Source organism: Dermacentor andersoni, chromosome 10, assembly GCF_023375885.2.
Source record: "Dermacentor andersoni chromosome 10, qqDerAnde1_hic_scaffold, whole genome shotgun sequence".
In the NCBI taxonomy this organism is placed as follows: Eukaryota; Metazoa; Arthropoda; class Arachnida; order Ixodida; family Ixodidae; genus Dermacentor; species Dermacentor andersoni.
Window position 1 is genome coordinate 51,589,647 of NC_092823.1, and position 25,216 is coordinate 51,614,862.

At 43.3% G+C, this 25,216-nt stretch overlaps 1 protein-coding gene across 1 annotated transcript in view; it reads right to left on the bottom strand.

Annotated features, from left to right (window-relative positions):
* Positions 1 to 7,307: 7,307 nt before the first annotated feature.
* Positions 7,308 to 25,216, bottom strand: part of LOC129388013 (venom metalloproteinase antarease-like TpachMP_B) — a 53,884-nt gene continuing 35,975 nt past the window's right edge. The window contains exon 8 of the mRNA XM_072285127.1: positions 7,308 to 7,788. Coding sequence (XP_072141228.1) covers positions 7,777 to 7,788 — 12 coding nt within the window. The 3' untranslated portion in view covers positions 7,308 to 7,776. The remainder of the gene's footprint in view (positions 7,789 to 25,216) is intronic.

Below are 25,216 nucleotides of genomic sequence, written 5' to 3' on the forward strand. Positions count from 1 at the left end.
GTCTATATTTGACTGCAATGAAATCGTTTTTCCGTATAACGTGCTGATCTTTAATTTTCTAATAATTATACCTTCAAAGCCACACTTCATATACATACCTACATGGTTCATGAGCAAATCGTACTAAGAATGATTCGTTTTACGCAGATGCCAGCTGCAGATGACTTTCCCTATTTTTCTTAGGTTAAATTTTCGTTTGTTACATGTGCATAACATGTAGTTTCGTATATATTCTGGATCGTGTAATCATGAGTCTATTTATCCTCGTACCAAGATTACTACATCTTGCTACAGCAGTATGCCTAAGTGAAGATTAATGACAATGTAAATGACAATTATTTTCTTAAGCACATGTGTTAGCGCAATTACCCAACGTAACGTGGATGCTACTTGGATTTAGTGATTATGTGGTGAGTTCTCTAACATAAAGACTGTTGTGGACATATTTTTGTTTCTATTTAGATCAAGCTCAAAGAGGTAAATGGAAATCATAGATACAAGTACCAATTACCTTGTAAGGATCCGCATCGCTGCATGGTGTACCGTCTCAATCGTACTGATAATATTCAATCTTGGCCCCTTCCTTTTTTTATTGGAAATGATGCAACGAAAGTAGCACGGCTTCTTGGTCTGTGTGATGAAACAAACAAGGCACAAATTAGAACGCTAGGAAGCTCGGGGCTGTCCAGCACAGCGCCAGCGAAAAAACACAACAAAGCTTTTAAAGTTAACTTTTTCACTACTACTCTTCAAGTAGTTCAGAAAAACTATTGGGCAGCATATAAAGAGGAGACTTAATACAATGGGCTGTTTTTCGTCGAATCACCAGAGTGCCTATGACGTTTTTTTTTCGTAAGCATTTAGGAGTCGGCGCTCATTATTCTTGATTGCCCTTTGCAGCGGGCAATAAATAGAACCTTGAGAAAGTAAAGGGACCACTACTTTTGGTTGGACAGCGACAGCACCATTTACTCGGCTGTCTTAACGACAATAATTTAGGGCGGAAGCCTTTGATGGCTCACTGTAGAAACGCAGAATCGTTTCTACAGTGAACCGGGTGGCTGATTTGGAGCAATATTCAGGCTCAACAACATTGAAGTTAAAGGAATTCCTCTAACAAAGGGGGAGGACTGCCGAGCCATTCTGAAGCGTACGGGCGACGTCATCGAGTGTCCTGTATCTGAAACTGACGTTGAGACAGTTCATCGTGTTCCGTCCAATTCATCCAATCAACATTTAATTGCTCGCTTTGTTTCAAGAGACAAGAAAAATGAATTTGCAAAGAGAGCCCGCAAGGCTCGGCTCCGTGTGAGCCACCTTGGGTTCTCTGGCACAAACGAGACGGCTGTTTACGTGAACGACCATTTGACAATCAGTAATAAAATGCTGTTTGCCAAAGCACTTGCCCTGAAAAAGGCAAAGAAGTGGCAGTACCTCTGGACTGAAAACAGCCAGATCAAAGCTCGGAAAGCTACTGATAGCAGGGTGTTCCGTATTTCAGCCGAGTCAGATCTGCGCATATTCACGCAAGACTGCCTATTGTGCTGATTACACGTGCCTGGTCACTTTTTCATCGCTATGTCACTTACGTATTCTCGTGAACTTCGTTCTTTACTTTGTCACACTAATCCTTCACTGATTCATTTTAACGCACGCAGTCTACGAAAAAATCACGAGGGGATAAAGTTTTTTTTATCTTCGCTTGATCATGATTCCTCTTTTATATGTGTTTCCGAAACGTGGCTTTCTAGCGATGATAGTAACATGTATGGGTTTCATTCTTACAGTCCTGAGTACTGTCACCGTTTAAACAGTAGGCATGGTGGGGCTGCCATCTTTGTTTCTCCGCGCATCAGTTAGACTCGCCGAAATTATTTAAACTTTCACGTCGATTGCTGTGAAGCGGCATGGGTGGAAACTAACGAGCCCATCGAGGCATATAGCACTAAAAGGTTTGTTCTCGGTTGTGTTTATATGTCACCAGGTTCTAACGTTTCGGATTTCATCTATGCTCTTGATAGCGTACTTAACAAACTGCTATCGGAAAATAAGAGTGTAATGATTGTGGGAGATATAAACATGAACTTGCTGGATGTTAATTCTAGCTTGTATACAGCCTACACTGATTGCTTCGGGGGCTACGGCCTTGAATCCCTCATTACATCGCCTACAAGATGCGTTGGTGAGGGTTCTCATTGACAAATTGATCATGTTTTAACAAAACTAGACGTACCCATTTCGGCGGGCGTTGTCAACACTGACCTCACTGATCACTTTCCGTTTTTTGCAATCTTCGAAACACGTTTGTCCACCATTGCCACCTCTTACTACGCTACAGTACTCGACAGAGATAAATTAATTTCTACCATTAGCTCTACTGACTGGTCAGATAGAAGCTCCATTGAAGCTCTTAATTTCTTCTGCAATTTATTCACTTAAGCTATCAGTACTTGCTCTCGAACTGTGCGCTGTAAAAATCGATTTAAACGCCCCAATAATCCTTGGATGTCAGATGGTCTGCTGAAGAGTTTGTGCAAAAAAGACAATTTGTATAAGAAGATTTAAAGACAACCATTTAACTGTTCTCTGAGAAATCGGTACAGAATATACTGCAACGTTCTTAACAGGGCTCTCAGAGAAGCCAAATGGCTTTACTATGAAACAGCATTCTTGCAGAATAAAAACAACCCTAAAAAACAATGGCAGTTGCTGAATTACTCTTTCAACAATGAGCCGCCTCATTTTATCTCTAAAATTGTACGCGACTATCTTACCTTTTGTCAGCCTTTTCAGATAGCAAACGCTTTCTCTGATCATTTCGCATTGTCCAAGGGAAACAAACTAGCAACTTTTCAGCCTAAAATAGAACGCCTGAGCCATTCATTCTTCCTTCATCCTGTCACGCCGCATGAAGCGCTTTCTATTATGCGTAATCTTCGTAACACAAGTCAAGGATTAGATGGTATTGCAGTGCGCCACCTAAAGCTATTCGCTGATGCCATATGTGAACCCCTGAGCGTAGTAATTAACCTGATCTTTAAATCTGGTGTATTTCCGCCATTGCTAAAGCGTGCAAAGGTTATTCCAGTTTTCAAAAAAGGTAATAAAGAAATAATTTGAAATTACCGTCCAATCTCCATTCTTTCTTCCCTAAGTAAAATAATTGAAAAATTATTTTTGATCTGATTAAGCAAGTATTTGGAAAAATTCCATATAGTTAAACCCTGCCACTTCGGTTTTCGGTGTGGAAGCTCCACCAACTTAGCTCTACTTTGCTTAACTGATTTTATTAAGAACAGTCTTGACAATAATAAATTCGTTGGTTCAGTTTTCTTAGACCTTACTAAGGCATTTGATACTATTAATCACATGATTTTATTTCGTAAACTGGAAGCATATGGAATAACTAGCCCTGCCCTGGCCTTCTTGAAAAGCTAATTGTCTGATAGGGATTTATTGTTTATGCGTGTGAAAATTTTTCCAGTCCTAAAAAACTTAACCAAGGGGTACCACAAGGCTCAATACTGGGGCCTTTGCTTTTTTCTCTTTACATTAATAATATGCCAGACGTCACTGACTTAAGTCATTACGTTCTATATGCTGACGATACAACTATTTCTATAGCTGATAAGTGTATCTCTTCTCTAGTAATCAAACTAAATAAAACTCTTCACCACCTAATGAATTGGTGTAATGACAACGATCAAGTCATTAATCCATCTAAAACGAAATTTTTAGTATTTTATTCGCCCCAAAAATCACTAATTATTCCTCCTTCGTTAACCTTATGCAATCATTCTATTCCCATTAGCGACTCCGTTTCATTTCTAGGGGTTATCCTAGACAGCCATCTGAAGTTTCACTTGCACATCAATCACGTCAAGCTGAAGTGCGCTTTTGGTATCCGTGCACTTATCAAGACATGACACTATTTTTCTCCTTCTGCTTTGCTTTCACTCTACTTTGCGTTCATTAATTCACACATTAACTACGGATTAATCGTTTGGGGTAATACATATCTATGTCATTTGTCTTCAGTTCAGCATATACAAAATCGAGCAATCCCTATCATCACCCACAGTTCACCGCGCTGTAATGCTATCGGCCTGCTTGAGCAGTACAAAATTCTATGTATATAAAGATTGTTCAACTACAATTTAGCAATAATGTTTTATAAATTGCTTGATTCCCAGCTGACCTTTCAATATATTCAAAGCAGCTCCCTTAGAAAAACAAACCCTACTAGGTTCGCTTCTAATTATAATTTTCTGTTACCATCAGTTCGTACTAACTATGGTAAAAAAACAACTACATTAGCTACCATTACACTTTGGAATCGTTTGGCTGCTTCGTTTAAAATACTACCTACATTTCAGCGTTTCAAAGCTTCGCTAAAAGATTTTTTGCTAACCTCTGATATTTTTTCCTAATAAATACTTGTATTTTCATAGTTACCGAACTAATGCGGAACACCCATTCTTTCTTTTTGTGCAGTGTTCACATTGCGCCACATTTTTCTGTCCCTCTTTGTTCGTTCTTTCTTTTTGCTTTTTGCCTTTAACAATTGTATAAATTTTGTCACTCCCCGTTCTTATTTCTGTTACACTATATCTATTAGAGCATAGTTTGTTTGGTTTTTCTTCTTTTTTCTTTTCGTTATCATTTGATTTTCTTGCAACTAATATATTATTATGCTATCCACTGTTATGCTGCCAACTATGTCACAATTCTGTTGTAGCTACTAACGGAGGGTCCCGTTTTCAGTATCATTACTTTGGTACCCTCGTCTGTATATTACATTTATGTACCTATGTTTTTTTCATATGAATAAACTTCAACTTCAACTTCAACTTCATTGCTCTATGATCACGGTATTCCAAACAATGACAAAAAGTTTCAAGGTATACACACTAGCTCAAGCGCATAGCGTTTCCTATTGTGCACACGTATCTTGTAACAACATGGCGCGTCAATATTTTGGTCATGGTTAGTATTCTGTGGTCCACCTAGCATTATAGGTCGCAGTTAGTAGAATTAACATTGGAAACATCGTTAAAAACCTATTCTGCACATTTGGAAGCACGTCAGTGCGTGACCACATATTCATCAATGAGGCATATTTATTTACTCCTCTTTGGCTCCTACGCGTGCCTTACAACAGCTTCTCTGATGGGACGATGACCACATCAAATAGTATGGAGCAAAATGATTATTTCTTTCTCTGCCGTCGCAGTACCTATAAAGAGTTTATTGCTTCAGCGCGCTCACATTCATTTACCTTTCAGTTTAAACACTAGAACCACTGATATACTTTTCGTGTTTAGCTGTAGTGATCCTTTTTTATGCATAACTTTCGTATGACCGAGGTCGCTCCACTAGATGTTATTATTAGCTATGCGTTGTACTTGCAAGTCCTTTGTCGTTATATTTCTGCAGCGGCCCCTGTTACACTTACGCTATTCCGAGTCTTTAATAGCAGGAGTGCTTTCTCCAAAGTCGATTGTTCTGTCATAACACATGCGTTACAAATGACCATGTTACTAGGGCATGGTAAGTGCAAATTTTCATCATGCCCACTTCGATTTATTGTGGGAAAGCATTCTACATTTTCGATAAAAGTTCTTGCGGTCAAGAGGAAGAGGAGAGTCCTTGAAGCAAGGCTTCATTTGCGTAGTTCATTGCTGTGCGTAATAGGGTGCTCAAGCAGTGTTTAAATTCATATTGATTCTTGAAGATATCTTGGACAAACAATCATTCCTACTTCACTAGATGAAGGAGTGTCACCAGTAAGGCTAGGAGTGTAGGAGTGTTGCCCTTTTGAAATATTTCATGCTAAATACACAAAATACGCGCTAAGAAAGGGAAAGAAGTGGAAAGGGGACTGGGGAAAGGGCGGGGTGACACTCCAAGCAGCAGCCCAGGGTGCTTGGAAGCCGAGTGACTCCTCTATTGACAAGTAAAACGGGCATAACTGTAAAAAAGCAGAGAAAATGAAAGAAAAGGAAAAGGAGGCAGGATAGCCTTGTGGCACCAGACTGGCAACGTTTCGCTTGGGAGTAGTGAATGGAGAAGAAACAGCAACGGAGAACTGAAAGGGATAAAAGGGCCTGCGTGCGAACTCAAAAGCAGACCGCTCTTAAAATGAAGTCGCCGAGCCAAATCTTCTTAATCTGCAGCAGAGGGCATATGTAATTAATTGCATATGAATGTCTAGTCCATGGACCTAATATTCTTTCCGAGGGTTTGTCGCAAAGTCAACATTAAGGGGATTAGAAATGAATATGTTCTATGGTCCCGCCGCAGTAGCACAACTTGCAAGTTGATTTAACGTTTAGTTCAAATCGATCAAAGACAATGTCATACTGAGCATATTTCGGGTGACAGTTGGGCGGAGTCACTGTAAACGGCACTATCACGTCACTACTCACGTGAGGGGAGTAGGAAGAGCGCCGGACTCTTAATGTTTCAGCTCTTTGGTGCGTGTTCCTGCGGCGAGCGATGGGCTTCAGCGTAACCGAGCGAACGAGCACATCAAAGAGTACATCCACAGCGGCGCTGAAAGACGCGAGGAGGAAAGCGGAGCTCGAAGGTGCAGCGTACCATGAGGCTGGAAGCGGAGGAAGAGGGCATGGCGAAAGCCCAAGAAGAATAGCGTAGTGCAGCGACGATCGCTACGAGATGGCGTCAGAGACGTCGTCTGGGAGGTCTGTCTGCGGCTGCTGCTGCGGTTTCGTATCGAGTCCACGCGTCACCTACACACTGCCTCTCGCAATCTCCAGAGTAGCGATGCAGTCGCGTCACATTTCGCTCCGCTTGCAACGTGCCGCACGAATCAGGTGGTCTGCGCCAGCCAATATATCGCGAAATGAAAACACATGCAGAACAGCGCCGAAATTTAGCGTTGGGGAGTATTGCAATCACCGGTAAATTCTTTTTCTGCACAATATCAGAGATTAGCCAGCATTTTTAGGTATCATGACGCGTTGATTTATGAGGTGGCCGAATGGCGACTTTTTGAATACGGTTCAAATAAGATTGGCCGAGTGCGGTACAGGCATCGCATATCACGTCCGGCTATATTTCGGGATGTGTTATGTCGAGCAAACTGGTCATTGTATGAATCGAGCGCATTCACATGACACCAGTTTCCAGCGCATACGTCACTGTAAGGGCCGCTTAATTTCGTTGGTGTCTTGCGTTAGCGCCACGCTTGCCGCTTCGGTAATAGTGACGATACTGCCACGCAAGGACCGATCCCTCCCGAGCCACGACGTCCGTATATTCCGCCGATGTAGCGGGAGCTTAACACAATGCATAAAATTTTATTTATTTGGACCACTCATGAAGCAGGTTAAGATGCTAAAGGAGGGAACAGATTTTTCATTAAAAATTGAATTTGTGTTCTCTTCTCGTTGCTGAAATACACCGATGATGGCACGCAGGTTGTAAAATTTCGGCTACGCAATTGTGGCCACGTCATGTATACAAGTCTGAATGAAGCACTCAAATACGTGTTTGCGGCCATTGCAGGAAATTAAAGACTTAAAACATCTTACGGACGGTCAACGCTAGTGCCTTAGAACATCTGTTTTGCTGCTTTCCAGAAAATGAGGATGAAGGTTCCGAGACCAGTTGCTCTGGCTGCATGTGCCCATGTTCGAACTGTGGTAGGCGCCGTACTTCAAGAGGTTCCTAATTCCCTGTCTGGTAAAAGCCTTTGTGGAAGTCCTTGTCCAATGAAAGCGTGTTTGCTTGCTCTCCGTGGCCCGTCACGAGTTAGTCTAGATGCTGGAAAAACAGTAAACGGCGAAAAATGTTTGTCAATCTCCGTGTCATTCGATTATGAAATACGCAACAATGGAATTTGGGGTCTTTGTTAAGTACGATTCCAAACACAACACTGCCTTTCAGGGTACGGTGCATTTCATGTGGCACCAACGGACACCAACAAAAATCACATTGCATCTGCTACTACGCTTGCGCATACAGATATCGCGTTAAAGCGACAAGCCATGCAATACAGTCTAACCGGAATCGTCTTCTTTTTTTTAAATGCTTGCCGAAGCTTACAGGTTTGGCTTTCGATTACTTAGCAAAACATGTTTATTCTTGGTCATACATAAATACTCAACCACATATTACCACAAGTATCAAACATGGCTGCAGTAAAGTTATACATCTTGCGAATTTAGGTCCCGTAATTGGTCTACATACGAGAATATTTGCGGATGACGTCGTACTCAATTACATCAAGATACGCACGAAAGCCAACGCACCAGTGCACACATCTAAAACATTACACGGCTATAATTTATTTACGTGGAGGCCACGACCTATAACTTAATAGAAGAAAAATTCCTTACTGGACAAGATCTCCGGTTAGGTTGGGCTAAAGCTGGCTGTGTCGGTCGTAGAATCCATGTGCAGCAGTCATTAGAGGCCTTCGAGAAAGAATCGGCAGCCTACATCAACCGCCGATTCCACGTCAGGATACGAACCGCAAATGAACGAGTCGGGATCTCCCCGCAGCAACGTTCGGAGAGAACGCGTGAGGAAAGCTGAACGCCCCTCTGGCGGTTGGTAGACAGCCACGCATGGCATCGAAGACCACGTGCCGAAGCAATAAGGCCTGCGCTCAGTCGCTCTCTCTTCGTCCGTGGTCAACAAGCAGGTGTAGACGAATGGTCCAACTATCCTGGCACAATATCCTACTACGCGTCTGCGCCGCATATTGTTAATCATAGTGGCAAAAAGAGTACCGCGGTTCCCAACTATATGGTCCATACGATATAGCACCCACGGCTGTATCGCGCGTAGCACCATCAGGCAGCAGTATATCCGGGCCATACGCGCCAGACGAGTCTTCACGACGGGTATAGCTTCCAGGTGGACGCGGATAGCGTTGACGCCGTCTGCGACGGACATTCCTGAGACTTTGGGAATATCACCGCCTTCCTCATCCAAACGATGCAGTGTATCTGCTGACATGCTCGAAAGGTGGGAGCACAACATGTCCAAGTCTGCAGATGTCATCGCGAATACCGAAAAGGCCTTGGGAAGCTCGACTTCAGATAGGGCGTTGGCCGATGGCTTGGGTAAAAACGATGCTATTGTACAGAGCCACGGAGGCCAAAGCCGTGAGCGTCTTGATCGCTTTCACACTGGTGCTGATGTGTCTTTGTAGAAATGGCAGGCGTAGCAGCTTTTAAGTACAACTGGTCAGGTGGGCAAACGGGGCGCCAGATGCGTCTCGGTAGCCGTCGCGGTGAATGTTCGCGCTACATGAAACGACATGGTTACACTAACGGGCGTTCCTTCGCCACGGGAACAATAATGCGCACCTTAACATTGCAGATGATCACGTGCTTGATAACGCAGTTAGCTTGAACTATTGTCACTCAGCAAGCAAAGAAAGGAGTTCTACAGACGCGCATTTCTAGCGCCTATCAGATACTGTGAAAGAGTGGTCACTCACGACGTGGACTGTTATGTTTGTCATTTCATGAATAAGAAAAACTAGTGGGCACACTCCACATAAAGCTTTTCACTATTTTGCGTTAGAAGTGATGAAATGATAGGTATATTCTGCGAAGTACTGAGTGGGAACAATCACTGTGGCTTGGCAGCCGTCATACACAAACAGAATGCTGTTAACCGTTCGTCGAAGGCTGTTCCCAGTCGTTATCGGCTTATCGACCACATAAAAAATAAAAAAGCGTGTAATTGGTGTATTTGGCCAATATACATCTTGCGACGACATCTTGCTGGATAGGGATATCAAGAGAGAAGAAGAGGAAATGTTAAGAAGATAACCATAGCCTTTACATGTAGGCTGTACCCTACACTTAATTTGTAAAGGGAAAAATAAGGACTATATGCTAGAAAGAGTATGTCAGCGCATAAAAATGAGAGCGAACGTCGCACTAGAACGTCACTGTCGGGAAACTAAATACGGCGTGAACCTTATCAATGCGGCCGGCAATTATATAGGAATTATGTGCTACAATGCTACACTGAAAAAGACCAGTCGTTCCGCAAGAAAAATCTTATCAGATGATATGTGAATCATAGCAAAAGCTTTGCAGTATGTCGAGGAGGCGTAGTTCCTAAAGTTAATTCTTAAAGCGCGTTGTACCAATTCGACAGTGTTTGAGCATAAACGCTCGTTCACTGAAGAGACATTGCCTAAGCTTTGCTTGAAATATTTTGGCTTCACTTGTGCTCTAAAATTTGCAGGCACCAAATATGAGTTTTGCCTAAACAGTTACCTCACGTGGATGCACGGACGCACCATGACTGAAGCATTAGCGGCTGTCTTCCATTGAACGTGCGCAGATTATGTTTTGCCTTCCTCCTTGTCTGCCATTGTACAACATTTCGTCTGCTTGTCGTTGCGTATTGACGTTTTATCTTTCGTGTTTTCGGCATGTCTTCCAGCCTACTCCTACTTGTGCCATGAATCCTGTGCAAGTAAGTTGCTCGATTTACACGATTTCAATCATTATTTTGTTGCGACAGCAATTATATAGACACTCCGACCGCATTTATGCCGTCTCTGCTGCCGTGATCTTCCGTATAAAGCCCAAGGACGATGACACAGTCGCCGCGGGTCGTACGCTGTATTGGGAATGAAAGCTTGCGAGTGGAGTCGACGATCGCGGCTCAATCTCGTCCGCGCGAAAGGGAAGCAAGCGGGTTCGTTTTCTGTAGCGCGCGAGGCACGCAACATTTCGAAGTACCTGCGGGAGAGAGAGCGCTACTCCGGCTGCAGCTGTGCATGTGGCGGTTGCGCGTGGTCGAGACGGTCGTACCTTGAGAACAATCCACGTTGGGGGCACAGTATAGGTGCGACGGCGTCTGGTAGTTTTGTGCGTGCTGTGTGTTCTCGGAATTCACTTTGCGTCGAAGCGATAGTCCGCACAAGTTCATTGCGCTCGCAGCTGCTGCCGCGTTTCCTCACGCCCGGCGCTTCGGCAGACAGTGTCCGGGGTCGTCGAGCATGGTGTGTTCATGTTTGCTGTGCGCGCTAACACCATGCTTGCTAATATTGTCAGTATGCCTATGTTTTTCAGTTTATACCGCTGATAAAACTAATGTCCTTACCTCGTGTAGCTGTCAACTAATTTAATATCGTAATCGGTGCTTCGCCTTTCGACTGAAACCGCGGCTAATGTGACACTCACTGCTTACTTAAATGCACAATAGGCACCCCACTGTTCAGAGGGCGCTACGACGTTTTCATTTTCCGGCCCAATATCGCCTGCACCGGCCGCTAGGGAGGCGATGAAAGTAATGCGCCATTCCGACCGGCAGTGGCTCATTTTTTATCGCTCGTTTAATCGTTATGCACTGTGAGTTGTGGTGTGAACCTCTCCTCTTGTCCTTTGTGTTTTTGACTGGTTTTTTCGTTCAAGTATGTACCAACTGGCCCAGATTTCAACCCTTATGCACTGTGTTTTGACGAGTTCAAGCTCACTATTGTTCGCGCTTCGGATATCGATCAATTCTTGTGCAGTCATATGCGGAGCATGCGCACTTCGCCATTTTCACAACTTCGAGGTTCTTGCCTCGTGATAAGCAATCGAAATTGTCACGGCGAGTGCATACATTGCATATCCCGATTAGCTGGTTTCGACGTTGGCCGTCCCAGAGTTTCACTCGTAGATGCCAACTGAGGTCGCACTAAAACCGCAATGCAGGATGCCTCTATTGAAGCGATTACCTTTGCGCCACTCCTGTGCCTAGCTGTGTCTTTGCCTAGCTGTGCCGCTAATCGGATGTGTCTCCCCATTATCAATTTTGGCTTGGCGAAGCAAGTGTTACGTGAAGGCCACGCTGCGGTCAGTGACAGACGACCACGTCACTGCTTTTGTTGCCGACGCATCTCGATACCCTCCTGATCACCCGCAGGATGCCTTGAACATCGACGGCCCATTACGTCCCATGGTCGCTTCGGACCTCGCACCTGACCAAGCTGCCACCCTATATCGCCTTTTGCTTTTCCACCGCGACATATTTGACAACCCGCCGTGGTTGCTCAGTGGCTATGGTGTTGGGTTGCTGAGCACGAGGTCGCGGGGTCGAATCCAGGCCCTGGCGGCCACATTTCAATGGGGGCGAAATGCGAAAACACCCGTGTGCTTAGATTTAGGTGCGCGTTACAGAACCCTAGGTGGTCGAAATTTCCGGTGTCCTGCAATACGGCGTGCCTCATAATCAGAAAGTGGTTTTGGCACGCGAAACCCCATAATTTAATTTTAACGTATTTGACACTGACAATCAACCACTTGGTCAGACGTTTCTTGTTAAGCATCGGATAAGCACTGGTGATGCTGTTCCCATTCACTGCCCACCATATCACGTGTCCACGGCAGAGCAGCAAGTTATTTAGCAGGAACTACACAAGATGCTCGCCAGAGACATTGTTGTGCCCTCGTCAAGTCCTTGGGCGTCGCCAGTCGTGCTTGTCAAAAAGAAAGATGGTACGTGGCGTTTCTGCATTGATTACCGCCACCTAAACGGAATTACTGAAAATGGTTTTTACTCTTTACCACGAATCGACGACGCGCTTGTCTTCACGGCTCCAAATACTTTTCTTCGATCGACCTTTGATCTGGTTATTGGCAGATTTCCGTCGATGAGCAAGACCAAGAAAAGACCGCTTTCGTCACTCCAGATGGCCTCTATCAATTCCAGGTTGTGCCGTTCGGTTTATGCAATGCCCCCACCACGTTCAAACGGATGATCGACTCTCTGCTTTAGGGTTTCCAGTGGTCAACTTGCCTTTGTTACCTCGACGACGTCCTTGTGTTTTCTCCTACATTTGATACGCACCTTGATCGTGTCAAGCTATCCTTGACGTCTTGCGCAAGGCTGGGCTCCAAATAAACTAATCGTAGTGCCACTTCGGGCATCGACAGATTACAATACTTGACCATCTAGTTGATGATCCCGGTGTTACCCAACCCGGAGAAGGTTCGATCCGCAACGGCTTTTCCTATACCTCAGTCTGGCAAAGACATCCGGAGTTTTGCGGGGCTCTGTTCTTATTTCCGACGGTGCGTGAGAGATTTCGCAACAATCGCTCGTCCACTCGCTTAACTTCTGAAGAAATAGGTGCCTTTTACGTGGGGTTCCCCTCAGGCTGCTTCATTTTCACGCCTTATCACGATTCTCACCACTCCACCGGTCTTGGACCACTTTGACCCGTCCGCACCTATAGAAGTCGGAACCGATGCCAGTGCTTATGGGATCGGCGCCGTCTTATCGCAACTCCAACACGGACACGACCGCGTTATAGCCTACGCTAGCCGGCTCCTGAAACCTGCAGAGCGCAACTATTCGTTTACCGAGCGCGAATGTCTTGCTCTCGTCTGTCTCGTTTCAAAGTTACGCCAATACTTATATGGCAAGCCCTTCTCAGTAATCAGAGACCATCATGCGCTCTGTTGGGTTCATCCCTCAAGGAACCTATAGACCGGCTCGGTCGCTGGGTCCTCCGACTACGAAAATATCAATACACAGTGACTTACAAATCGGGACTCCAGCACCAGGACGTAGATTGCCTCTCTCGCTACCCAGTCAAAGAAGCGACCTTTACGTCTGATACTGACACCGACGCCGGTGTTCTCTCCGTTTTTCCACTACTTCATGTCACCGACGAGCAGCACCGTGATCCGTCCTTGCCTATCATCATTGACCGCCTGGAATCGTCACTTGCTGACACTTCCATTCACTTATTAACACTTTAAAATAGCGTACTGTACCGCCACAACTTCCACCCCGACGGCCCTGCAATACTCCTGCAGCTCTCCTGCTCAAGCTGTTTGCGGGAAGCACTCGATGACTTCGAACGGAGAAGATGGAAACAGAAAGCTGAATGCGCGCGAACTGATGGGAAAGAAAATACGTGTGGTTGGCAAGTGCTGCGAACTCGATGATTTCATGATGAACTCGATGAACTCGATGAGTGGCATTACCCCTATTTTATCTCACCTATCACATAGGATCGCATGTACACCCTTGAAAATCGTTATTATTGGCGCACCACAGCCTCCTATATATTTTCTGATACCACGACCGTCGGCCGCATGGCGTATCTGTGGCCTTGCAGCAATGCGACGGCACTCGATCCTGAAGCGAACAGCGCAGCAGAATACATTTTCGCCGATCCCACCGCAAGTTGTTGCTACAAGCCCGCTCACACGCCATGCACTAGGCGGCGTGGTGCAAACGAAATATCTTCGATTACAGTACAGTTCCGATTGTTTCTAGTCGCAATGTTTTCCGCTCAATAATAAGGCTAACTCAATCGATGCTCGAACACTGTACCAGAAATCATGGCGTACAACATGTCCTGTTTTAGCCTGCACCACATAGCTGCCTGACGTCAACACAATCGGAGTGTAAAGTTAAACCAGGACAAAATTCCATGTTTAGTACCACAAATCTAGTGCTGTATAACCAATTCTAGCAACGGAAGGACAGCCCTAAGAATGAAAACTAAAAAAGCGGAGCGCGGAAGACACGCACAGGCGCTGTACGTATTTTCGCTCTTTTGTTCCCCGCGTCGCAATGGACGAAAAAGGGAACTCTGAACAATCACGCACCTTTTATGCGGCTGACTCGGAGGCAGTCATGGCGATCTTCGAGGCAAGAAGCCCATAAAAAACGAGCAACACGCAGGAATATTCTGAACAAGTCGCAGCGAAGCACACAAAGAACGCAGAAAATGCAGGAAACTATCAAGCAAACGGCATGCACCAACTCCCGCAATGCGTCGAAGCGTCAACAGTGCAAACGCGCAATAATACAAGTACACTCTTACAAATACACGCTTATATCATCAATAATTAAAATGTTTAATAACAAATTTCGTGATATAATGTTATTGTTTAATATCTGCTGCGATTTGCAAGTGTGTGAAAGTTTTCTGCTTTGCTTCATTGGTGAAATACTTGCTCCATCGCAGTAACGCAGTGCGCCGGCCGGAGCTAATGAAGTGCGCAAGAAATGGCGCAATATTCAAGTACAACAAGCACCGCGCCATGTGTACGCGCACAGTTTTCATCGTTTGGATTTAAAAAAAAATAACTAATGCGTGCAGCAACCACGCGATGTGAACTATTGACCAGAAAAGTACAGAATTGTCGCTGTTTGTGCTTATTAGTTCGGCATCATGGCAAACCGTAGATGGTCTGTCGTCCCATCCTTTACACATTTGTACGTGTGCTTCTGCACTATACGATTTGTCACCAGCAAAGTATAGCAGCGCAGATTGTGCTTGGTGGCCAAGCAGATTCCCAGCACATTGGCCAGCACCCCGTTTATGTTATTGAAAAGACTGGCCGCCATGTAAAATATGAGCACCATGTCGTAGATATCGGCTAAACTTTTCGTTTCGTACAATTGTGCGCTAAGGGGTAACACCTACGCGAAATTCACTGTTTAAAAACGATGTTCACGACTTCCTCCGCCGCACATGCCATGGTGGCGTAGTGGCTGAGGCATTTCGCTACTAACCCCAGTGTGCGCGGTCTAATGCCGGCCACGGCGGCTGTATTTCGATTGGGGTGAAATGCAAAAACGTCCGTATACCATGCCTTCGGTACACGTTAAAGAACCCCAGGTGGTTAAAATAAATCCGGAGTCCGTTACTACGGTGTGGCTCAAAATCAAAGCGTGGTTTTGGCATGTAAAGGTGCAGACTTCAATTTTGTTAACTTTCTCCGCCATCTTGCCCATATTTAACATGGAGGCAATGTCCGTTCGTCACACGAAGCCAGGGCATTGGCCACTTACAGTCGACGCCAATGAGAATGCAGGTGCTGTCAATCATAGTTTGGTGGCGACTGCTTGTAAGGACCACAGTGAGCTGCAAAACACTAATACCAAATAGATAGATAATTAGAAATTGCGTAATCGGACGTTTTGCAAAGTGCTGTACAGCTTTCTAATTGGAATTTTTTGCCTAACTTTGTTGCTTCAGAAGTTGGTTAATTAACATGACTAATTACATAATTAAGCAAAATACGAAAATATTGTGACACATTACATACAAAGTCTAGCAACATGACTACGCCCTGGCACAGGTACTTACTTGGCAAGCTCATGCTTACTGCAATTATCGTTGCTCATAAAGCTGGTAGCTTTATTTCCTATAGCATTCCAGTCTGTTGCTATTGCATGCATTGCTTCGCCCTTGCGGCCAAACTGGCTTTTCATGCACAACTTCCTCAAGAAAACCATTCGCCAAGCGATATCTTACAAGTCACAAGCACAACCGCCGGTCATTTCGGCAACCTAGCCTAGAAGAAATAATTTTGTTTATTAAGACGATGGCTCGTCCAAGAAACCGAATTAGTGAAGCCAAGCCAATCTAGTAGTCGCCGGACGGTGAAAAAACGGTGGTCAAGCCAAGTGGAGTTGCTAAGTTGCCAAAGCTGCATTAGGGGTTTTGAATACGTCTTGCAAGTGGGGGGGGGGGGGGGGGGGGAGTTACCGGTTAAGCACTGATGCCACCTCGGCCTAAGACTTCTACTACTGTTACAATGTTCATCGTTCTAAATATAGCAGCATCAAATGGCACCATCCATTGTGGTGGCACAGTGACAATCGCGTTTCGCTGCTGTGTACTAAATTCTTGGTTGAATTCCTCATTTGAGCGGCTACAGGTTTATGGGAACAAGAGAGAGAGAGATCATTTATTTGAATGAAGGCAGAGAAGTCGGCCTGAGCTAACTCACTCTAGCCTACTATTCTACACAGGGCGAGGCGGAACGGGCACATAAAAGTGTGATGACTGATGGCGATGACATAGAAATGCAACATTGCTTCTGTGCCTAATTTCAGGTGCAAATTAAAGAGCCCCAGTTGCTCGAAGTTATCTCGGAACCTTCGCCTTCGGAGTCTCTCACAATTAAAGTGTTTCTTTCGTACGTTAAACTTAACGAATCAATCAAATTATAAAACGGCGCCAACTAAACCTTTAATGACTTGCGCTAACAAAGGCGGCTATAAAGCGAGATAAGTTACAAGAAATGTCTGTTTCGATGAATCTGGCTACTCATGAACTCAGCGCCACTTACCACTGTTCCAAACCGAGAACAGACATAGATTTTGTGCACGCCTTTACCATAGTTGCGTCTTTCTGTAGCGACTGCATGATTGCGGTCGAAGAGCGTTTATATTCACGATAACACGTATGCTTCTTTTTTACACGGCTATGATGTTTTCTACCAAATCATGAGTCCCTCGTTTGCTTGTTTTTCGTAGATCAAGATTGCATTTCAAATGAGATAAGACGGCACTGACAATACTTTTAATTAAACAAGCGGTCGGCGTGCTATACGTTATTCGTTCGTGATATATCCTGCCACTCAACTTTGGATAATAAAATGATGTGTTTTATCGTTTCCGAGGTAATGTTTCCGCGAAGCCGAATTGCTTCATGCATCTGAGCAGTTTCAAAGTACGGGCAGGTAGTGACTGCCTACAGCACAAGGATTACGTGATCTGACGTCGTCGTAGAATAAGTTAGTCAAAGATATACCTGTCCGTTAAACTAGCTCTATTTCCTAATACTAATTTTCATGGTGATACATGATATATACAACAGTAAGGACATACATGCTCTCGGCGTCTAGTAAAATCAAGCTTGCGTTCCTCGTCAAGTGGCAATTCTTGAAGTTTACGGTAGCCTTTGGCTTCTTGAAATCTAGCTGACGACTGGTTGCAAATCATCACCCTACGCGTCTAGCGCCACGACTCAGCACACTCTACAAAAGTGAAGCTCGCGTCTTCTAGGTTCACTGCGCACTGCGAGCGGGTTTGAGTCTTCAGCTCGCTCTGTCGAACTGAGAAGACCACTCGTCAACGCCAAGCGGTTCATGCGCCTGGAGTACACGATAAGCTACAGCAACAAGACAGACACAGAAGAAAGGGGAACGGCAGGGAGGTTATCCAGATGGGACGATCCCGTTTGCTACCCTGCGCTGGGGAGAGAGGAGAGGTAAAGTTATTGCAAACTAGAGATAAAGGAAGGAAGGAGCATAGACGTAAAATCACAGTGGGTCACTGCCACCGCATACCATCACCGCACAGCACAGTAGCACTTGCCGCACTATAAATATCTGTTCAGGCTAGAGCCGCTTTTCCAATTCCGTTGCCCGTAAAAACTGTAACAGTGCCCTCGTCGCCCCCCGCGGCGATGGCTTGTGATGTCGGCATTCGAAAATGAATCCCTATGTTAGAGTTCGTAGGTCAAAGCGCGCTATCGTGATTGCGAATGATCGTCTCTGCAAATTGTTACAGTAACAAAGTTTTGATTGCAGTATAAGGTTACATAAATCAAAATTATGCACCATAGAATGCTTCACAATGCCTAATGATTGGCATCAGGCGTTATATGGATCGCACAGAAGTCTTCTGAAGCACTTGACAAGGAAGGAGCAAATATTTTTTTTGTTTATTCAAAACATCTGAACTTTGTGTGCAATCAAGTCAGCACTCCAATTAGAAGGCATTCGTAATTTTGCTTACTGGCATTTTCCACGCTTGCATGTCTGGAATGAAAAAGAGAGGTGTTCCGTAGTTGCGCTTGCCTCAAAATGCCACAGGCGCGACAAATTCTGGAGCTCGCTTTAAAATTATTGTTCTGTTATAGTGTAAGGTCATCGTCTGTCTTCTGCTAAAATAGTAAACCTAGAAGGTTGTTATGCCTCCACGTTCATGTTTAGCTGCTTTATTTTTACAGCACCAAAATGCGCACGATATCGTTTAGTTCATTTGTAGGCATTTTCTTGTTTATGTTTTAAGGAAAACTCCATGACTCCAGTTTAGCCGGCATTGTGTAACCTTCAGAACTGTATTTTTTTTCTCTAAGAAGATGGATATGTATCACAACAATAACCACAACGACAGCTATTGCAGCGATAAGATTTGGCAAGGGAGGAAGGAACGGTAGTATCAAGGGAATATGCCACAGTTACCGTATTATGGTCCTGTTGGATAGTCTCTTCATACAAGAAGCAGGTAAATTAGGAGAAGCAGCGAATAGTTTTCGTGCACTTGTAGAATGACAGATGGAATTAGATACAGAATGTTACGTGCATGCACTAAAAGGACTGCAACAAAATGCGGTCCCTTTGACATAAATAAACTCATGTAAAAAGGGCCCCACCCCAAAAATTATTTGCGGAATTATACGATGTGGCACCTTAAGTGGTGAAATTGTTTTAGAAGCAGTGAAAAATTAGGCTGAATTGCACGGTCACATTGTTTGCGGGATCATGAAAATGTATTTCAGTGAAAAATTCGGTGGCTAAGCGCACCTTTAACACTGCGCTAAGCAGGTTCGGTGCTCTGGTATTTTGTAGGTGTGGTATATTGTATTGGTATTATTCACTCCGCGGACATTCGCCGCTTGTACGCCATATAATACAGCAAGAAGTTCAGAAATTGTGCGCGACAAGTATTGTCTAAGTTTTGTCCGTTCAAAGACGAAGAAGTAATGTATTTATTTATTTACTTATTTATTTATTTATTTATTTATTTATTTATTTATTTATTTATAAACTTACCTATTTATTTCCAATATACTCAGGGTTCAAATACCGCACAAAGGGGAGAGGCATACAAAGTAAAGGAAAACACCAAAATAATAACACAAGGAGCGAAGCATTACGCAGAATAATTATTCAATGCATTATACAGCATATACGAAGCATTATACAGAATAATTGCACTCTGCGGTAGAGTGAGCTACACACGACAAATGACTGTATGGTAATATATTAAGTGTTATAAGACATGTTTAAAGGCAGGTAAATCTACCATGTCCATTACGAAGGCATGTAAGTGATTCCAGTTTCTTGCGGTTCTGGGGGCAAATGAATGTGAGCCTGCAGTAGTTGAAACATATGGTATGTTAACCTTGTGGCGATGATGAAGTCGGTGCGAGCGAAATGGCGCTGGTATTGCGATCATAGTTATCTGAAATAAAGCGAGCGGTGCAATTTTGGCTCCATAAATGCCCTGTCTCAATTCACAGTGAAAGTAGGCTGTATAAAGTGACAGCTTGAGTGACAGCGGGGCAAGGTAAAGGTTTCCTTTCAAGTAACCTAAAGTTTGGTTCGCTTTAGCTGTTAAATATTCAACGTGATGTTTCCTCGATAATTCAATGCATATGATAAACTAAGATAGTGATAGGAAGCTCTGGTTTGCAGGGAGTTGTTGTTAAGAAGGTTGGACGAGGAGATCATGTCACGCCTAGTTGCGCGCATGCTTTTCCATTTAGCAACGTTTCTTTCCATGTGCCATGTGCGTCACCAATCTGTTACGATATTTATATCACGTTGAAGTGATATTACGTCTGAATGGTTGGCTATATTCCGGTAAAGGACACGGTCGTCGGCGAATAAACAAACTTGGGAAGAATCGTTAGCAGGTAAATTGCTGATATAAATGAGAAATAAAAAGGGGCCAAGGACTGACAACATGAAGTATGCCGGAACCGACTGGAGCCATGGAGAATCGCTGCCCTTAGCTGTGACATGCTGGGCACGGCAGGAAATTCGCAAATCAAATTAAATAGTTGCGGGTCCATATTTAACGCACCTAGCTTATGTAACAATGAGGAGTGATTAACTTTATCAATATGCTTGGCGAAATCTAAAGAAATATAGAATCTACAATAAAACCAATGTCAATATACGCGTGTAAGTTGTTTGTGAAGGTTATAAGTTGGGTTGCACACCAGAAAACTTACGGAAGCCATGCTGCGAAGTTGAGGAATAACAATTATTCTGGAGAAAGTTGACAAGATGAGTGCAAATGATATGTTCAAAAATTTTACATGGAAGGGACGCGAGTAAAATAGGTCGAAAGGGTAGCGTACTATTCGGTTTGTCTCAAAATAGGCGCAATTTTATGTATTTTCTAGTCTTCTGGTAATGTACAGGATTCATACGACTGAGAAAAAAGACACTCACGAGTAATTGAATAGCACTCTGTAATGTTTTTTAAAAAGTTTCTGTGACCTGATGTGTTCCACAATTGGAACTTAGTTTAAGTTTCTCGATTATTTTTTTTTGCGATTCCAACTGCATCAAACACTATCGGATCCATGGGAAGGTAATTAAATAGTGAAAGGCTAGGCGTCAGAAACAATTTCACAAATGGAAATGATTGAACGAAGGCATCCTTCAATACAGAGGCAGTCAGGCAGCGGCACGGGATCAATAGATGGATAGGGGAATGCTAACCTGTCGTCATTGTCAATCTTTAACGCATTCCAAAAGCGTTTCTGGTTAGTTTTCAGCATGTTTGGAAGAGTAGTGCTGAATATATAAAGTTTGTTTCACTTCGAAGCAGAAAGGTACGTTGAAGCGGCCGTTTTGTACGACAGCCAATGAGAAGTACTTCGAGAAATTTTCGCTCTTCGAAAGAAACCTTTCTTTTTGTTAGTTAGTCGGTTTATGTATTTATTGTACAAATGTGCACCATAACTGGAGAATATACGTCGACTGGGTACGTATTTCTTAATTAGTTTTGAAACTAACTCAGAAACATTCAAGACTACATTGCTCTCCTGGGGACCTACATATATTGCGATAATAGTTAATTTTTTTTTTCATTTATCTTTTATATTCTCAACGGACCAAGGTCCTACGATGTTGTGCGGATACAATTGGTAACTGCTCCTTTGATTCGCGTGTAGCGTTTCGCATGACAACGATGATGGAGGGAGGTGGTCGATTCGGTTGCTGTTTTTGCGATTAAGTATAAATAATGGGGAATGGTAGGTGTCTGCTTCATCAAAGCATTTTCGCCATTTTGAGATCAACCATGCCATTTCAGTTTTTGATATCAAGAATACCATTTTGATATATTTTGCCACAAAACACAATTGAACGGGCGCATATAATCGGGACTTCTTCAAGTACGAACTGGCGAACGGTTACAATGAAACTATCAAATTAAGAGTTAAGGAGAGCATATGTTCGTCGCGCAGCCAGGTTACAAGTCTCGCTAGAAAAAACAAAACTTATCGAATTTGGCAAAAACCGACCTAATTCACCCTCATTTAAACTAAGCTTTATGAAGCATTTCATTGATAAGCTGATGATGATTTCATTGCTGTTTCATATATGATCCACCAAGTGACAGTGTAAGCGAGTTTAGCGTGCTGTTCAGATTACGCAAGCGACAATCAGCGTCATCACCCTACTACATAGCAATGCGCGAGGAACAATGGCGTATCTTTAATACCACAAGCTTCCGTGCTTGTTGCTAACGCTAGAAGTGTGTTTCGCAAACGCGAGGAACTTGAATCATTCCTCCATAGCTGTAATGCTGGTATTATTGCATTAACGGAAACATGGTGAGAACCTCATGTGCAAGGCGGTGAAATCTTTCACTTGTCTCGATTTCGTACTTTCCGTTGAGATTGCACTGCTCGCAAAGACAAAAGCATACTACTCGGTATTTCGAAGTCCCTGCAATGTCATCACATTCATATTTACTGTAACCTGCAAGTCGTGTGCGCTTGCACTGATGTAGGCTACCATAAAATTAGGATCGTTGTTTGCTACCGCGCTCCATCCTACCCATTCATTCTCGCTGCAGAGCTTCAAGATGTGCTTAACACCTTTACTTTGCGGCATCCTTCAAACCCCGTTATAATAATAGGGGATTCCTATTTCACAAAGATATGCTGGACTGCTGACCATCCCCACTTTTACCCATTTTTTCAACAAAATAACGACTTTCTTGATCTCTGCTCTGTTTTCAGTAGCATAATTAGTATTAGAACCAACTAACATCTCAGACTGCGCTGCTAACCTGCTTGACTTAATCTTATGTCCTCATCCTGACATCTTTCAACACAACATTTTGTGTGCTTAAACCAGTTGCGTAAACAAAATAATTATTTACCACTACGATAGAGCAAATTTTGACGCTACTAGCATTGAACTAGCAAAATTTCTTGATTCTTACCTAAGCCAATTTGGTGATCGCACGGTTGATGAGAACTGGATTGTTTTCAAAATAATATACATGACCTCACCGACAAGTTTATTTCGTCATGTGCAATATCCTGCAATAATATGAAGCCCTGGTTCAACTCCAAATTAAAAATGCTTTCTAACCAAAAAAAAAAGAAAAAACGTCTGTATCGAATAGCGAAGGATTGTACACTTGCATCGAAATGGGATGCTTATTAGAAAGCGCCCAATGATTGTACAGAAGCTATAAAACTTGCCAAAAAGGCGTTCCAAGTACACACTTTGCCCCCAATGCTTAAGAATGACTTTAAAAAGTTTTGGTGTGTTATTAACCCCTCCAAAAATAATTCTGTCATGCTGATCAATTCCAGTGGTTCACCGGCAATCGATGATGTATGTCCACATGTCCTTAATTCTTCGTTCTGTAACAACTTTGTTGAATGTAATCACCCCGTGCCTCCAACTCTTGAGTGTTACAATTACACACCTTTAGAATCTATTATCATTGAACCTCTTGTGGTCGAAAATCTAATTAAAAATCTGAAGTTGTCGTTAAGTCCTGGTGCTGATTTAGTCAACGCAAAATTTCTGAAAAATATTGTGGTTGATTCATCTGTTCTGCTTTCAGAAATTTTTCAGCAATCTTCAGATACCCATCAGGTACCTGCAGATTTCAAGGTAAGGAAGGTGGTGCCTCTTCACAAGTCAAGTAGCAAAATTCGCCCCTCAACTCCCGCCCCACGTCCCTCACGAGCATTCGCTGCAAGATTTTCGAACATATTTGTACTGGCATTTAGCAAAGCACTTAGAAAATAACTCATTTTTCACAAATGCACAACGTGGTTTCCTAAAAAATTTCTCTTGCGCTACTCCAATTCTATTACTCACATCCTTCATGTTCTTCCCAACAAAGGTTCATTCCCCGACACTGTTTTCTTTAAGTTGACCAAGGCCTCCGACCATGTGTGTCATAAATTGCTTCTATTTAAACATAGTAAACTTTATCGTGTTACTAACCTATTTGCGTGGCTTTAACATTTTTTCCTGAGTCGGTCACAGTACGTTGCCTCAAATAATCATATCTTCCCATTTAGTACTGTAGACTCTAGTGTGCCCGAAGGATTAGTTATAGACCCTCTTCTTTTCGTAATTTACATTAGGAATTTACTCAATGATGTCTTTTCTAACATTTACCTTTTCGCAGATGACTGTGGTATGCTCCGTGTAACCACAGACATATCTGACGACAAATTCTTACAAGAGGATATAAACGCTATCTCTAACCGGTGTGACGTATGGTTAATGCAAGTTAACATACCTAAATGTAAATCTATGTGTGTAACTCGCAGCAATGTACCTTCGCCGAACTGTTACCTTAATGATACTCTCCTAAAAGTCATAACCTCTTACTACTACCTAGGCGTCCATGTAGCCTCGTCACTTTCCTGGTCGTTGCACATCGATAAGGCAATTACAATACTAATCGCATGCTTGGTAATCATCGCCGAAACTTTTCTTCTGCTCCTACATCAATAAATATAATCTTTTACATAACGCTTATTAGCAGCAAAATGGAGTATGCATCATCCATCTGGGACTCGCACATGGTCAAGCCTTATTCAATCACTTGAACTAATCCAAAACAACACCGCGCGTTTCGTTTATAGCAATTATAGTCGCACATCAAGCGTAACTGCCGCAAAAAACTCTTTGATACTTGCTCTTCTCAGCCCGACGGAAGTGCTTTCACCTTGTTTTATTTCATCAAGTATATTCCCACAATTGCTATCTTCACGATAATCTTATGACATGTCCTACTTACATTTCCCCTCGCATTGATCACAGCCATAATGTTGGAATAATTCAATGCCACACCCGAACCTGTCATGAATAAGTTATTGCTAGGACCTCAGGAATGGAACCACCTTCCCGGCGCAAATCAAGGACAACTCAAAGTTCCGTGCGGCCTTATCAGACATAATTACTCGCAGATAGAATTAACTAATAATTTGCACTTTAATGCCTAACCACATCTTGCTGCTTTGTTGTTTACTTATGTATAAGTTTCTTACCCACTCCCCTCAGCAACACTTCGGTCTTTAGGGTACAATAAAATATAAATGAATTAAATAACTAAAAGAGACTTCTGTTTATAACGAATATATACTCTTAACTTACCAAAACGAGGAATAGAAATGTTTCAAAAGTGC